Below are 18,201 nucleotides of genomic sequence, written 5' to 3'. Positions count from 1 at the left end.
GGGGTGTCCCTGAGGTCAGGGCGCGGTGTTGTGCTGGAGTGAATGAGTGCAATGCAGTCGTGAAGGGGGAGGTCAGATTGTGGTACGTCAGAGGATAACAAGGCCTTGAGAATAGACGCAGGGCCTGAGTTAGTTGCACAGTACTTAATGGTTAACTCAGAAGTACTGGTAAGCAGTATTTCATAACCACTAAGTCTCTGGGCAGTCATGTGTTGTGTTTGCAGATTGTTAAGGAGGTGCAAAACCTGATGGGAGGTATGTAAAACAAGTGAATGTCCCAGTGTGATAGGTTCGCACATCTCAACGGCCATGGCACACGCTGCGAGGGATCGCAGGCATGAAGGCATACCCTGCACAGGGATGGGCAACTTTTTAGATAAAAAGGCTACAGGACGGAAAGAGTTACTACCATGCTCTTGGGCACAGACAGCCGCCATGGTTTTTGCTTGTATGCTAAAACTGCACTCATAGATTGCTGTGTCTTACTACAGCGTTTTATTTCAGTTTCTAATTCTGTCCACATGATTGCCCTAGTTACTGGGTTTGCTAAACCATATGAAGTGACTGAGGTGCTTGTGTCATTTGTGTGTATTGTAGGAACTTTAGTCCAATCCCATTCATCATTTTCGTGATAATTATACAATTTATCAATTATCATTTTAATGTCAGTTTGTGTATACATGGCTCCCTGTAAATATCGTTTAAGGTGAAGGATACAGGCAGCAGGTTGTCTTAAAGGGTCGGGGCAGTCCCTGGTAATATCACTTAATTCACCTGCCGTGAGGGGTTTGATAATCATTTGGTCCCCAGCAATTAAATATGGCATAGTACTTATGGCACTGGTGCCAGAGATGCAGCGGGGGTCTGCCCAATTTGCATCTTCATGTTTTTGAATAGGTTGTGGTACCCAAGGCATTAATTATTGTTTGGTCTCATTGCAGACAGAGACGTCTGGAGACTCGGGAGTGTGAATTCCATGGACTGGCAAAGTTACATTCGGACGTGGGCGGTAGTCGGAGTCACTATATCTCCTTGGGCGAGTACTAACACGGCCACCAGATGTAACTACAAAATTTTGTGCTTCTCTTGCAGGCTCAATTCTATGAGGCTCCTGGACACTTACGTCATCAGGTGCCTCAGCCCCCTGTACATCTCCATGAAGTGGAGGGGGTGGACGTGTTCTGGTTGTATTGTAAGCCACAATTAAATCATCGTCATTATAATTAGTAACACTTGGATATATTCCCGCATATGGCGGTGGCGCAGCCATAGGGGCAGTGGCTATTGTATCTGGGACATTTTTCGCATAGACTATTGGAGGAGGACGTAAAATAATTCTAGAAAGTTTAGATTTATCTATTTTGCTGTGTCTATTATTACCACTGAATTTATATCTGTCACAATATTTTAACCAATACTCAGCAGCTTGTCTCATGTATTGCATGTCCCAATCGGGATCTCCTGTATACAAATCAAATGCTTTTTCATTTCCCAAACACAAACCTCTTAACATGTCTTTATGAAATTTACAATTACAACCACTCCTAGGAAATGCATTTCTTGGATCTATATACTCTGTATAGCCACTGACGTCATCTAAAAATGGGATGACCATTGCCCACCCTACATCCTCCTGTCTGGCCACAAATTGTTTACATGTTTCTCCCTCAGTTTGGCTTTGTTTACTTTGACCGGTCCCCATGACCCCTGACCAGTAATAGCCTTACACACACACACAATCAAAGGGATTTAGCGTCTAATGGAGGCAAGTTCTGACTAATCCGTCACTAACAACAGCTGTTTCATACACTGTTACATGTAGTCTTCAAAACTGCTAGCCAGGACGGAGTATCTTAGTACTTAAAGTCAGTTGTTGTCTCCACTAACTCATGCAATAGTAGACACAGGATGAACCTTATGTCCTTATAATAAAATAGCAGCAATGAAATATACAATGAAAATACAATAAGAAATGGTGAGCGATAGTGAACACAGGACACGAGTTGTGTCTATGTCCTCATAATAGAATCGCAATATTAAAATACAAACAGTATACAATATGAGTAATACAGAACATATAAAACAAATAATTTCATGATACATATGACTCAAATAACAGAACAATTACAATATGAAGCAAAAGTGCACATTCTATACAGGTGTCACCGTGCTATCGTTTATCCGTGCATCATTAGGCAGTGACTTTCGACAAGGTAAACGGTGCGTCTTACACTTGCGTATATGTACTTATAATAGAGTTGCAATAACAAGACAAAACATAAATAGCAGCAATAAGGTACTGGTCTCAACCAAGACTTCAGAGGGCCAAATTAAACCTTAAACTTAAGCTCCATGGAGGTCTCCCTAGACACTTTTTTTTTTTTACCCACCCGGGTTCTACCAAAGACAAAAAAAAATCCCAACTAACTGTATTGACCTTAACGGGCCCCCACCAACAGGGTACAGAAATCAAGTCACAAAAGTTTAGACAAAATTACTCACCCCGTCGAGGAGGGTCCCTCTTGTGGCCAATCCCAGCTTCTGACACCAGATTGTTAGGAATTATTATCCCGGGACAATATTGGAAGATGAGTCTTAGATGAAAACAGTGACCTTCTCAGACGTCTGGGAAACAATTACCAAAATAACACACACAGGCAGGTTATCATTAGCAAAGGTTTCGTTTATTGTGGACCCAAAAGCACAATATATAGACGTGGATACATTTGGGCACACGTGGGCATTTCTGGTGCGTAGCATCATCTTATTGGCCAAGCCTAACACAGTAATATATTTCCTACTGGCCTTATTGGCATGCAACATAACATATATGAAAAAAAAGAGACAGACATGAAGAGGAGGAGAAAAAAATGTATTTTGTAACAAAGAAAAAAATGTATTTTGCAGCTTACAGGAAATCATGTAGACAGTATATGGGTCATGGAACTTAGCTCTGAGCGTTGTGGTTAGGCTACAGGAAGCAGGTGTGGAACACAGGCAGAACAGACAGAAACTTATGTTAGCAAAATAATGTTAGCAAAATTACAAGTGGTGTGAAATAAGTACATAGGTAAAGTGTGCAACACAAATAAGTGATGTTCTCTGACACAGACATATCAACTTCCTTGCTAACTTGTGTCACTAACGGTCATTCTCATATTTCATCTTCGATCTCCTCTCACTACCTTAAATTAAATCTCTCCAAAACTTAGCTCCTTACCCCCCTTCTTCCAAAATTCCTACCCCCTTCTTTCTGTAACTGTTGATAATAACATCATTACCCCAACCATGCATGTCCGTCTATCTCCTTTACAATCCAAAATGAATGCCTCTGCAAGACTGATCTTCGTTACACATTGCTTTTCATCTGCTGCACCTATCTGCCAGTCTTCCTTTAACTTCCAGAATATAACACAAAATCCTGACTGCGACATTCAAGGCCCTCAATAACACTGCTTCCCACTATATCTCTGACTTTGTCTCCAAATATTCTCCCTCCCGTCCCCTTCACTCTGCTCATGACCTCCTTCTCTGCGCCTCTCATCACCTCCTCATACTCCTGTCTACAGGACTTCTCCATATTGGCCCCTATCTTGTGGAACTCTCTGCCTTGGTCCACAAGACTCTCCCCTAGTTTTTCAAGTTTCAAGTGTTTCTAAAGACTGTACTTTTCAGGGATGCATACAATGTACACTAACATTTTCTTATCTTAATTCCTCTCTTCCTTTAGTCATCCCCTGAACCCCCTTAGCATGTAAGCCTATGAGCCAAGCTGTTTGTAGATCGCCTTCATCAAAGCTGACTTAGAAACAATGCAACTCTCAGCAAGGCTTTCCACCAAACACTTGTTCCCGATAAACGCTACTTTGCATATCATACATTTGTTTATTGTGCTGTGGATTCTGTTGGCACTCTTCAAATAGCTAATAATAATAATAATAATGCAACAGTTAACACATTGTCATTTCAAGACACTTTTGTGGTCTTGTTATAGAATAGCATCAGCAAAGTCTAAACATTTTAAAATAAATTAACATCTTGCTTGCTGTAATAGTTTTGAATAGCCAAACCACTATTTGCCTTATATGGACAAGGCCAGCATGGTGTTTTTTTGTGCGACCTCTCTGGCATAAAACAGTACTGACCCAGTACTAGGTGTGAGGATAGAAAAAATATCATCTAGGGATGTAATTAACAGCATGCTGAGTAATACTACATTATTATGTAGTTTCCTGTTTATATTGTTAGTTTTACAGTTATTTAAAGGTGTTTACCACCTTACAGGTTTAAACAATTATATGGAGGCAGCAATAATATTATGTTCTAATACAAATCACTTTCTAGTAGCCCTTTAAAAAGATATTTAGAAAAAAAAATCTCTCTTTAAAATGGAAATGTACTTTATTTTTTCTGGTAACTAAATAAAATATCTGTCGAAAGAAAGAGAAAGTTAACAAGACTCACAGGTTGCTGGAGTTGTGGTTATTTATCTATTTTATTCTTACTGTCCCCAGATTTGTCACCCGTATAAACACACATTTTTGTGCATCTCCCGATGAGCAGTGGGTGCAGGATCTGATAAACAAATTAGACAATCGCAAAAAAGAGGTAATTTGTTTTATTATAAATAGAAGTAAAGCGCTGGATATATTTATTGACCTAAAACCAGAGCTTTGGAGGCGTTTGTTCTGCGCTAAAGAGAGATTTCACTAATGTTATTTTTTATTTTTAAAACGTAACATTAAGTGATATAAAACCCAAAATTGTCATGATTCATTTAGAGCATGTGATTTTATACAACTTTCTATTTTACTTCTGTTATCAATTTCTCTTCGTTCGCTTGGTACCTTTTTGTTTAATTTGCAAACTTTTTAAAATTGTTTTCTTTGTCTTAAACACAAAAGAAAATGTTTAGGTTTCATCCCTTTAGTTGAATATTGTTATTGCAGTTATATTGTTTAGAGCTGGATATGTGCTGCAGTGTTTGGTTACTGGTTACAGTATTTAATTACTCGCTTTAATGTAATGAGTGTGATTGGTCTGTGCCAGAGGGAAGGTTTATTGTTATGGATGAGGGTTTTGTAAATTATAAAAAGTGTGTGATACATTGCTGTAAGTTTGCTTGCTTAATAGCATTCATTATCATTTTATTCGAAGTTCAATAGTTCAGCGTATATTGTGTATAAGATTGCTTTGTTTGTCATTTTAAACAAATTTCCTCATTTAACAATCGGCTAGATTACCAGTTTTGCGCTATGGTGAAAAAGCAGCGTTAGGTTATAACGCTGCTTTTTCACTACCGCTGCTATTACGAGTCCTGCAAATTTAGGGGCACCTCACACTTTTTTGGCCATAACGCAAATCAATTTACGCAAATTGCGTAATATCTTTTTTAAATGGGATTTTCATAGCGCCGATATTACAAGCTTTTCCTGGGAGGCCAAAAAGTGAGCGGTACACCCTATACCGCCAAGATCCGTAACGCCATCTAAAGTCAGTAGTTATGAGTTTTACGCTACAAAGTTGTAACATAAAACTCATAACTAAAGTGCTAAAAAGTACACTAACACCCATAAACTACCTATTAACCCCTAAACCGAGGCCCTCCCGCATTGCAAACACTAAAATAAATGTATTAACCCCTAATCTTCCGCTCCCGACATCGCTGCCATTATAATAAACATATTAACCCCTAAACCGCCATACTCCCGCATCGCAAACACTAGTTAAAAATATTATTAACCCCTAATCTGCCGTCCCTAACATCGCCGCCACCTATCTACATTTATTAACCCCTAATCTGCCGCCCCCAACGTCGCCGCCACTATACTAAATTTATTAACCCCTGAACCTAAGTCTAACCCTAACCCTAACACCCACTAACTTAAATATAATTAAAATAAATCTAAAGAAAATCTACTATTAATAACTAAATAATTCCTATTTAAAACTAAATACTTACCTGTATCTAGCTTAGGGTTTATTTTTATTTTACAGGCAAGTTTGTATTTATTTTAACTAGGTAGAATAGTTACTAAATATATATAAATATTAACTATTTACTAACTACCTAGCTAAAATAAATACAAATGTACCTGTAAAATACATCCTAACCTGTCTTACACTAACATCTAACCTTACACTACAATTAAATAAATTACCTAAATTAAATACAATTAACTAAATTAAATACAAATACAGTACCTAATTTACAAAAAATACAAAACACTAAATTACACAAAATAAAAAACAAATTACAAGATATTGAAACTAATTACACCTAATCTAATAGCCCTATCAAAATAAAAAAAAAACCTAGCCTAAACTGTTCCAATAAGTCAATAGAATGCGAGCTCAATCCTATTGGCTGATTGGATCAGCCATTAGGACTGAAGGTGAATCCTATTGGCTGATTGCATCAGTTAATAGGATTTTTTCAACCTTAATTCCAATTGACTGATAGAATTCTATCAGCCAATCAGAATCTAAGGGGCGCCATCTTGGATGACGTCACTTAAAGGAACCTTCATTCGTCGGGAGTCGTCGGAAGAAGAGTATGCTCCACGCCAGATGTCTTGAAGATGGACCCGCTCCGCACCAGATGGATGAAGATAGAAGATGCCGTCTGGATGAAGACTTCTGCCCATCTGGAGGACCACTTCTCCCGGCTTCATTGAGGACTTCTTGCCGCTTCGTTGAGGACTTCTCCCGGCTTTGTTGAGGATGGATGTCCAGTCTTTAAAACTGTAAGTGGATCTTCGGGGGTTAGTGTTAGTTTTTTTTAAGGGTTTATTCGGTGGGTTTTATTTTTAGGTTAGGGTTTGGGCAGCAATAGAGCTAAATGCCCTTTTAAGGGCAATGCTCATCCAAATGCCCTATTCCGGGCAATGGGGAGCTTAGGTTTTTTTAGTTAGGGTTTTATTTGGGGGGTTGGTTGTGTGGGTGGTGGGTTTTACTGTTGGGGGGTTGTTTGTATTTTTTTACAGGTAAAAGAGCTGATTTCTTTGGGGCAATGCCCCGCAAAAGGTCCTTTTAAGGCTAGGTTTTTTTTTATTTTGGTGGGGCTTTTTTTATTTTGATAGGGCTATTAGATTAGGTGTAATTAGTTTAAATATCTTGTAATTTGTTTTTTATTTGTTTATGGTCCCTAAACAGCCACACAATGCAGGCTCACAATCAAACAACTATGAAAAAAAGCAACTGTGAAAAAATGGAGGGTGCACAGGCTTATGTAATCTCCCCAAACATATACAAAACACGGGTGGGGTCAGCACTCTCAGGCCGGACTGGGTACACATCCTATGACCCAGGTTTTTTGGAAGAGACCTCGAGGAGGTACCTGGGCTTTTCCCATTTGGCCAGATGCGGTAACTAACTCTTCCTTTGCTGCTTTTTATCTTAGTTGAGAGCTTGTCAGTGAGTGCTGGACTTTCTCTGTGTGCTATATTAATGTATTATTTTTTTGTAATTTTCCCTGTTTGGGCCTTGCACCCAGGCCTGACTGGGGTTAACTGCCTGTGACTCTGGTGACAGTGCAGCTTCCTGAGAGTGCTGGTTTGCACCCAGGGCTGTGCATGTTGCAGGGTCATAGGATGTGTACCCAGTCCGGCCTGAGAGTGCTGACCCACCTGTGTTTTGTATATATATATATTTATAGAACATATTCCCTATGTGCAGAACATTGGAGTGCAAAATATTTACAGTGAATACACAGTATAACACTTTATTAAATATGAATGTTACATAAATATGCTTTAACATGCTTTCATCTACTAAACTGCAAAAGGCTCCAATGCACATATATATATTATGTGTGTGTATACATATGTGTTTATGTGTTTATATGTGTATATATCTGTAAATACATACATAAATACATCTGTACACACACACGCACACACATATATATATATATATATATATATATATATATATATATATATATATATATATATATATATATATATATATATATACATACAGTATATATACATACATATACACATACATACATATATATACATACATACATACATATACACACATACATACATATACATACATACATATACACACATACATATATACATACATATACACATACATACATATACATACATATACACACATACATACATATACATACATACATATACACACATACATATATACATACATATACACATACATACACATACATATACACACATACATACATATATACATACATATACACACATACATACTTATATACATACATATACACATACATACATACATATACACACATACATACATATATACATACATATACACACATACATACATATATACATACATATACACATACATACATACATATACACACATACATACATATATACATACATATACACACATACATACATATATACATACATATACACATACATACATACATATACACACATACATACATACATATATACATACATACATACAGTATATACATACATATATACATACATATACACATACATACATATACATACATACATATACACACATACATACTGTTATGTTCTGTGTGTAGTCAGGATTAGAACATTCAGTTGTGTGCTGTTACCTTGTGTCTGATGTCTCTTGCACATATCACTGAGACTCTGCAGCAGGAACTTTAGATAACTTTTATTCAGCTACAGCCACATGGCTATTTACTAGCAGGTTCCATCAGTAAAACTAACATGGCTTCTGATGATGTCACAGAGACCCAGACACACCCAGAGGGTGTGGTGAGCTGAGCTTAAAGCTGCAGCACTTCTAACATATAATGATAAAACAAGGTTAGTGCAAAGATACAGTAAAAGCTGCAGTAATCTTAACATCCCCTTTTTTCTCAAAATAAAATAAATATAAAAAATAAATAAAAATAAAGAACAGACAGTGGATAATATTGTAACATACAACAAGTAATAGACATACATGTTTATCACTAAACCATACACTTGTACTTAGAACAGTTTATCTTTATAGTCTATGCACAAGACCTAGGTTGCAGCCTAGATTTTAGTCACAGTTATGTTTTCTGCGATAAGTCCACCTTTGGATTAGGTCATTCCTTGCTCTCACTGAATCCTCACATTGCCATCTAGAAGGTGGCCTTCTGTTTCTAGAGGGCCGTAGAGTATTTGGTTCAGGAGAAATAGTCTGTGGAGGAGTACCCAACGGTTGTTGATCATCTGTGATATTTTGTTGTTGGACAGAATCATTCTGAGGTTGATCTGTTTCAGTTGTGTTCATTATATTTTCATCCTCAGAAGACTCAGGTGGGCACCACACTCCATGCCAGATATCCTCACCATCTGAATCATTGGATATTTGTGTAGCTGGTTGAGATCTATGTCTCATTTGTTCTACATGGCGGGAAACTGTACCACCAGCTTGTAGTTGAACTTTAAACATTCTGTTGCCCATGCCTTGTATTATGACAGCTGGAATCCATTTATTTGGGCCACGGTAGTTTCTAACCCATACTCTGTCATGAATGACAAATTCTGAAACACTAGAAGTGTTCAACTCTTGTTTGAAATGTTCTGGTCTAACTTTATCCAGTGGAGTTCTCAGGCATCTTCCAAACATTAACATTGCAGGTGATAGCCCAGTAGTGGCATGGGGAGTGTTTCGATAGTTAAACAAAAAGTTAGAAAGGGAGTTTGGATTAAATTTTGATTTGTGAGAGACAGCTAAGTGGCGTTTTAAAGTTTGTACAAATCTTTCAGCCTGTCCATTAGAGGCTGGAAAATATGGAGCTGTCTTACAGTGTTTGATGTTATTTGTAGCTAGAAATGTTTCAAATTCATGTGATATGAACTGTGGACCATTGTCTGAGACTAAAGTTTGTGGCAGTCCAAATCTTGCAAACATACTGGAAAGAACGACAATGGTTTGTTGTGTTGTAGTACTTGACATTTGAACTACTTCTGGCCACTTGGAATGAGCATCCACAGCCACCAAATACATTCGTCCATCCACTGGCCCTGCAAAATCAACATGGATTCTTGTCCAAGGTTCATTTGGCCATGGCCAAGTTTTTGAGGTGTCCCTGCTGGGATTCCACTGTGTCTGTGCACATGCATTGCAAGCAGCTACATAAGAAGCAATATCTGTATCCAATTTAGGCCACCATAAATATTCTCGTGCTCTTTGCTTCATTTTTACTACACCCTGATGTGAGCTGTGTAGTAACTTTAATGCTAATGTTTGCAGTAAGGTCAGAATTATCACTCGTGACCCCCATAACAGACAGCCTGAGTCATGCACAATTTCCTTCTTCCTTGTAAAATATGGCTGAAGGTCAGAGCGAACCACTTTAGGCCACCCATGTTGAACGAAATACTTAATTTCCTGTAAGGTAGAATCAGAGCATGTATAAGTAGCAATCACTTTGGAATTTAGATTTACAGGCTGTGGAGGGGTTTCTATGATGTTAGAAGATGCTATCATGTGATGTACCATTGGTAATCTTGAAAACATATCCACATTCGTATGATCACTGTGGCATCGATATTTATTGGAGTAGTTGTAAGCCGCCAGCTGAAGTGCATAGCGCTGAAGTCGAGCAGCTGTTGTGTTGGAGATACCCTTCTGAGGGTGCAGAATGGACTAGAGTGGTTTATGATCCGTGATCAGAGTAAAAGGTCTGCCATATATATAAATGTGGAATTTCTTCACAGCCCAAATTATTGCTAAAGCTTCTCGATCAATCTGGGCATAATTTCTCTCAGATGGAGTTAGAGATCTGGACGCAAAAGACACAGGACGTTCAGAACCATCGGGCATAATGTGTGAAAGTACTGCGCCTAAACCATATGGTGAAGCATCGCAGGCTAGTACCAAAGGCTTCTTAAGGTCATAGTGGACAAGGAGTCTTGATTCCAGAAGAAGTTGCTTTGAGCGTTCAAATGCTCGTGTACATAAGTCAGTCCAGGCCCATTGGTTTTTACTATCTAAAAGGCGGTGTAGTGGATATAGTAAATGAGCCAAATTTGGTAAAAATCTGTGATAGTAATTGAGCAACCCCAAATAAGAACGTAGCTGAGATACATTAACAGGGGTGGGAGCATGAACCAGCGCTTTCACTTTCTCCTGTTAAGTGTAGTCAGTCCACAGGTCATCCATTACTTATGGAATATATCTCTTCCTAACAGGAAACTGCAAGAGAATTACCCAGCAGAGCTGCTATATAGCTCCTCCCCTCACATATCATACTCAGTCATTCTCTTGCAGCCTAACTAAAAAGGAAGCTGTGAGAGATCTGTGGTGTTTTTTAACTCAGTTTATTTCTACAATCAAAAGTTTGTTATTTTTAAATGGCACCGGAGTGTGCTGTTTATTCTCAGGCAGCATTAGAAGAAGAATCTGCCTGGGTTTTTTTCTATGGTCTTAGCAGACGTAACTAAGATCCACTGGCTGTTTCTCATCTGAGGAGTGAGGTAACTTCAGAGAAGGGGAATAGCATGCAGGGCTCCCCTGCAACAAATGAGGTATGTGCAGTAATTTATTTTCTGAGGAATGGAATTGACTGAGAAAATACTGCTGATACCATTGTAAAGTAAGTTCAGCCTTAAATGCAGTGATAGCGACTGGTATCAGGCTGATGTGTGTGTGTGTGTACACTGAATGTATTTTTCTAAGGAATGGAATTGACTCTGAAAATACTGTTAATACTGAAATCATGTATGAGCCTTAACTGCAGTAAAAACGACTGGTAGCAGGCTTATTAATAATAATACATAACTTTCAAATGTATGTTTAAAACGTTTACTGGCTTGTTAATCGTTTTTGTGAGGTACTTGGTGATAAAACTTATTAGGGCATGATTTTTACCACATGGCCATTTTTGTTTTCTGCATAGAAACAGTTTCTGAGCTTCCCCACTATTGTAATATGAGTGGGAGGGGCCTATTTTAGCGCTTTTTTGCACAGTAAAAATTCAGTCACAATCTGTCTACTTCATCCTCCATGATCCAGATCGTCTCAGGGGTCTTCAAAATCCATTTTGAGGGAGGTAATCAGGCACAGCAGTCCTGTGACAGTGTATTTGACTGAGAAAAACGTTAATTATATAATTGTTATCCGTTTTTGGGTACTAAGGGGTTAATCATCCATTTGCTGGTGGGTGCAATCCTTTGCTAACTTAATACATTTACTGTGAAAATTTGGTTGCTATAACTATTTTGGTCATTGTTATTTCAACTGTGTCAGTTTTTCTGTGCTTCTTAAAGGCACAGTAACGTTTTTTATATTGCTTGTAAATTAATTTTGAAAAGTATTTCCAAGTTTGCTAGTCTCATTGCTAGTTTGTTTAAACATGTCTGACTCAGATGAATCTCTTTGTTCACTATGTTTAAAGGCCAATGTGGAGCCCAATAGAAATTTGTGTACTAATTGCATTGATGCTACTTTAAATAAAAGTCAATCTTTACATGTAAAAAAATTATCACCAGAAGACGAGGGGGAAGTTATGCCGACTAACTCTCCTCACGTGTCAGTACCTTCGCCTCCCGCTCAGGAGGTGCGTGATTTTGTGGCGCCAAGTACATCAGGGAGGCCCTTACAAATCACTTTGCAAGACATGGCTACTGTTATGACAGAAGTATTATCTAAGTTGCCAGAATTAAGAGGCAAGCGCGATAGCTCTGGGTTAAGGATAGAGCGCGCGGATGAGATGAGAGCCATGTCAGATACTGCGTCACAGTTTGCAGAACGTGAGGACGGAGAGCTTCATTCTGTGGGTGACGGATCTGATCCAGGGAGACTGGATTCAGAGATTTCCAATTTTAAATTTAAGCTAGAGAACCTCCGCACATTGCTAGGGGAGGTATTAGCGGCTCTGAATGATTGTAACACGGTTGCAATTCCAGAGAAATTATGTAGGTTGGATAGATACTATGCGGTACCGGTGTGTACTGACGTATTTCCTATACCAAAAAGGCTTACAGAGATTATTAGCAAGGAGTGGGATAGACCGGGTGTGCCTTTTACCCCTCCTCCCATATTTAGGAAAATGTTTCCTATTGACGCCACCACACGAGACTTATGGCAGACGGTCCCTAAGGTGGAGGGAGCAGTTTCTACTTTAGCTAAGCGTACCACTATCCCGGTGGAGGATAGTTGTGCCTTTTCAGATCCAATGGATAAAAAATTAGAGGGTTACCTTAAGAAAATGTTTGTTCAACAAGGTTTTATTTTACAGCCCCTCGCATGCATTGCGCCTGTCACTGCTGCGGCAGCATTCTGGTTTGAGTCTCTGGAAGAGGCCATTCGCTCAGCTCCATTGGATGAAATAATCAACAAGCTTAAGACACTTAAGCTAGCTAACGCATTTGTTTCTGATGCCGTTGTGCATTTAACCAAACTTACGGCTAAGAACTCCGGATTCGCCATCCAAGCGCGCAGAGCGCTATGGCTTAAATCCTGGTCAGCTGACGTGACTTCTAAATCTAAATTGCTTAATATTCCTTTCAAAGGGCAGACCTTATTCGGGCCCGGCTTGAAAGAAATTATTGCTGACATTACGGGAGGTAAGGGCCATGCTCTACCTCAGGACAGGGCCAAATCAAAGGCCAAACAGTCTAATTTTCGTGCCTTTCGTAACTTCAAGGCAGGAGCAGCATCAACTTCCTCCGCTCCAAAACAGGAAGGAGCTGTTGCTCGTTACAGACAGGGCTGGAAAGTTAACCAGTCCTGGAACAGGGGCAAGCAGGCCAAGAAACCTGCTGCTGCCCCCAAAACAGCATGAAGAGAGGGCCCCCTATCCGGAAACGGATCTAGTGGGGGGCAGACTTTCTCTCTTCGCCCAGGCTTGGGCAAGAGATGTCCAGGATCCCTGGGCGTTGGAGATCATATCTCAGGGATATCTCCTGGACTTCAAAACTTCTCCTCCACAGGGGAGATTTCATCTTTCAAGATTATCAGCAAACCAAATAAAGAAAGAGGCGTTTCTACGCTGTGTACAAGACCTCTTACTAATGGGGGTAATCCACCCAGTTCCGCAGACGGAACACGGGCAGGGATTCTATTCAAACCTATTTGTGGTTCCCAAGAAAGAGGGAACCTTCAGGCCAATCTTGGACTTAAAAATCCTAAACAAATTTCTAAGAGTTCCATCATTCAAAATGGAAACTATTCGAACCATCCTTCCCATGATCCAAGAGGGTCAGTACATGACCACAGTGGATCTAAAGGATGCCTACCTTCACATACCGATTCACAAGGACCATTACCGGTATCTGAGATTTGCCTTCCTAGACAGGCATTACCAGTTTGTAGCTCTTCCCTTCGGATTAGCTACGGCTCCAAGAATCTTTACAAAAATTCTAGGATCACTTCTGGCGGTACTAAGACCGCGAGGCATAGCGTTGACTCCGTACCTAGACGACATTCTGATACAAGCGTCAAGTTTTCAAACTGCCAAGTCTCATACAGAGATAGTTCTGGCATTTCTGAGGTCGCATGGGTGGAAGGTGAACGTGGAAAAGAGTTCTCTATTACCACTTACAAGAGTTCCCTTTCTAGGGACTCTTATAGATTCTGTAGAGATGAAAATTTACCTGACAGAGGCCAGGTTATTAAAACTTCTAAATGCTTGCCGTGTCCTTCACTCCATTCCGCACCCGTCAGTAGCTCAGTGCATGGAAGTAATCGGCTTAATGGTAGCGGCAATGGACATAGTACCATTTGCGCGCCTGCATCTCAGACCGCTGCAATTGTGCATGCTAAGTCAGTGGAACGGGGATTACTCAGATTTGTCCCCCCTACTAAATCTGGATCAAGAGACCAGAGATTCTTTTCTATGGTGGCTTTCTCGGCCACATCTGTCCAAGGGGATGACCTTTCGCAGGCCAGATTGGACGATTGTAACAACAGACGCCAGCCTTCTAGGCTGGGGAGCAATCTGGAATTCCCTGAAAGCTCAGGGATTATGGACTCAGGAGGAGAAACTCCTCCCAATAAATATTCTGGAGTTAAGAGCAATATTCAATGCTCTCCTAGCTTGGCCTCAGTTAGCAACTCTGAGGTTCATCAGATTTCAGTCGGACAACATCACGACTGTGGCTTACATCAACCATCAAGGGGGAACCAGAAGTTCCCTAGCGATGTTGGAAGTCTCAAAGATAATTCGCTGGGCAGAGTCTCACTCTTGCCACCTGTCAGCGATCTACATCCCAGGCGTGGAGAACTGGGAGGCGGATTTTCTAAGTCGCCAGACTTTTCATCCGGGGAAGTGGGAGCTTCATCCGGAGGTCTTTGCTCAACTGATTCGTCGTTGGGGCAAACCAGATCTGGATCTCATGGCGTCTCGTCAAAACGCCAAGCTTCCTTGTTACGGATCCAGGTCCAGGGACCCGGGAGCGGTGCTGATAGATGCTCTGACAGCCCCTTGGGTCTTCAACATGGCTTATGTGTTTCCACCATTCCCGATGCTTCCTCGTTTGATTGCCAAGATCAAACAGGAGAGAGCTTCGGTGATTCTGATAGCGCCACGCAGGACCTGGTATGCAGACCTAGTGGACATGTCGTCCTGTCCACCGTGGTCTCTGCCTCTGAGACAGGACCTTCTAATTCAGGGTCCTTTCAAACATCCAAATCTAATTTCTCTGAGGCTGACTGCATGGAGATTGAACGCTTGATTCTATCAAAGCGTGGCTTCTCGGAGTCGGTTATTGATACCTTAATACAGGCTAGGAAGCCTGTTACCAGAAAAATTTACCATAAGATATGGCGTAAATATTTACATTGGTGCGAATCCAAGAGTTACTCATGGAGTAAGGTTAGGATTCCTAGGATATTGTCCTTTCTACAAGAGGGTTTAGAAAAGGGCTTATCTACTAGTTCGTTAAAGGGACAGATTTCTGCTCTGTCTATTCTTCTACACAAACGTCTGGCTGAAGTTCCAGACGTTCAGGCTTTCTGTCAGGCTTTAACTAGGATTAAGCCTGTGTTTAAGTCTGTTGCTCCGCCGTGGAGCCTAAACTTAGTTCTTAATGTTCTTCAAGGCGTTCCATTTGAACCCCTTCATTCCATTGATATCAAGCTGTTATCTTGGAAAGTTCTGTTTTTGATGGCTATTTCCTCGGCTCGAAGAGTCTCTGAGTTATCTGCCTTACATTGTGATTCTCCTTATCTGATTTTTCATTCAGACAAGGTAGTCCTGCGTACTAAACCTGGGTTCTTACCTAAGGTAGTTACTAACAGGAATATCAATCAAGAGATTGTTGTTCCATCTCTGTGTCCTAACCCTTCTTCAAAGAAGGAACGACTTTTGCATAATCTGGACGTAGTCCGTGCCCTGAAATTCTATTTGCAGGCAACTAAGGATTTTCGTCAAACTTCTTCCCTGTTTGTCGTTTACTCTGGACAGAGGAGAGGTCAAAAGGCTTCGGCTACCTCTCTCTCTTTTTGGCTTTGTAGCATAATACGCTTAGCCTATGAGACTGCTGGACAGCAGCCTCCTGAAAGGATTACAGCTCATTCTACTAGAGCTGTGGCTTCCACCTGGGCCTTTAAAAATGAGGCCTCTGTTGAACAGATTTGCAAGGCTGCGACTTGGTCTTCGCTTCACACTTTTTCAAAATTTTACAAATTTGACACTTTTGCTTCGTCGCCTTCATCCGTGTACTTTAGCTTTGGTATTGGTATTCCATAAGTAATGGATGACCCGTGGACTGACTACACTTAACAGGAGAAAACATAATTTATGCTTACCTGATAAATTCCTTTCTCCTGTAGTGTAGTCAGTCCACGGCCCGCCCTGTTTTTACGGCAGGTCTAAATTTTAATTAAACTCCAGTCACCACTGTACCCTATGGTTCCTCCTTTCTCGTCTGCTTTGGTCGAATGACTGAGTATGATATGTGAGGGGAGGAGCTATATAGCAGCTCTGCTGGGTAATTCTCTTGCAGTTTCCTGTTAGGAAGAGATATATTCCATAAGTAATGGATGACCCGTGGACTGACTACACTACAGGAGAAAGGAATTTATCAGGTAAGCATAAATTATGTTTTTTCAGCAGTTGTGTGGAGACCATTCTTGTCCACTACATGTGCACAATATTCTAAACTCTTGCAGAAGAACTCACACTTTTCCATGTTAACTTTCAGTCCGAATTCCTGTAGGCGCTGTAAAACAGCTTCAACATTGGCTTTATGAGTGGCATAATTTTCACCAGTGATAAGCATGTCATCTAATATACAGTGGGTATGTGGAATACCTGCCAAGATCTCATCCATTATCCGTTGCCACACTGCAGGTGCTGGGGCAATGCCAAACACCATTCGCGTATACTGAAAAAGTCCTTTGTGAGTGTTGATAGTTAACAGGTGTCTGGAGTCTGGATGCACCTCTAACTGTAAGTATGCTTGATGCAAGTCAATTTTTGTAAATTTTTCACCCCCTGCCAGAGAACTAAACAATTCTTCAATCCGTGGTAATGGATACAAGTAATTGAGGGTTAAGGCCCACTCTGAAATCTCCACAGATGCGAATGTCTCCATTTTTTTTTCTGACAGGAACTATTGGGGAAGCCCATTCACTGCTAGACACTGGAACAATAATCCCCTGATTTCGTAGTCTTTCTAGTTCTGCTTCAATTTTAGGTTTAAGTGCAAATGGTACAACTCTTGGTTTACAAAATTTTGAAATAGCATTTTCTTTTAGGTGAAGCTGAATCTGCTTGTCTTTCACTAAACCTAGGTTCCCATCAAATACAGTCTTATATTTGTGCTTTAGTGAATTAATCCAAGTAGAATTTGAATTCCCACTTTGGTCCAGCAGTTTGTTAAGCGGTAACTGTTGTGGTAACTTTGGCATGCCCAATGCTTGGATCCAGGATCTACCAAACAAAGGTGGTCCTCCTTTAGGTAAAATGTAGAGGCGTAACTTTTTAGTTATAACATTAAATTTCACTGTAGGTGATACACACCCAATAGGCTTTATTATTTCATTTGAATATTTTTGGATTGTGACAGCTGTTGGAACAATTGGTTGCCTTAGTCCCAGGCGGTTCCAATCAGCAGCTGTGATAACAGAGACTGCTGCTCCTGTATCCACTTCCATAATGAGAGGTTTACCATCAATATTCACCTTTGCTTGCAGTTCTGGAATTTTATTCTCAAGGCTGTAGATCTGTAATGTGTATAATGGTTTGTCTTCCTCTGAATC

At 40.1% G+C, this 18,201-nt stretch overlaps 1 protein-coding gene across 1 annotated transcript in view; it reads left to right on the top strand.

Annotated features, from left to right (window-relative positions):
• Positions 1–18,201, top strand: part of LOC128648381 (C-C motif chemokine 13) — a 38,926-nt gene that overhangs the window by 15,726 nt on the left and 4,999 nt on the right. The window contains exon 3 of the mRNA XM_053700986.1: positions 4,515–4,608. Within this exon, the coding sequence (XP_053556961.1) occupies positions 4,515–4,608 (94 nt within the window). The remainder of the gene's footprint in view (positions 1–4,514; positions 4,609–18,201) is intronic.

This window comes from Bombina bombina, chromosome 2 (assembly GCF_027579735.1).
Source record: "Bombina bombina isolate aBomBom1 chromosome 2, aBomBom1.pri, whole genome shotgun sequence".
NCBI lineage: Eukaryota > Metazoa > Chordata > Amphibia > Anura > Bombinatoridae > Bombina > Bombina bombina.
The sequence above is the reverse complement of the archived record's forward strand: the minus strand, read 5'-3'. Positions and strand labels throughout refer to the sequence as shown.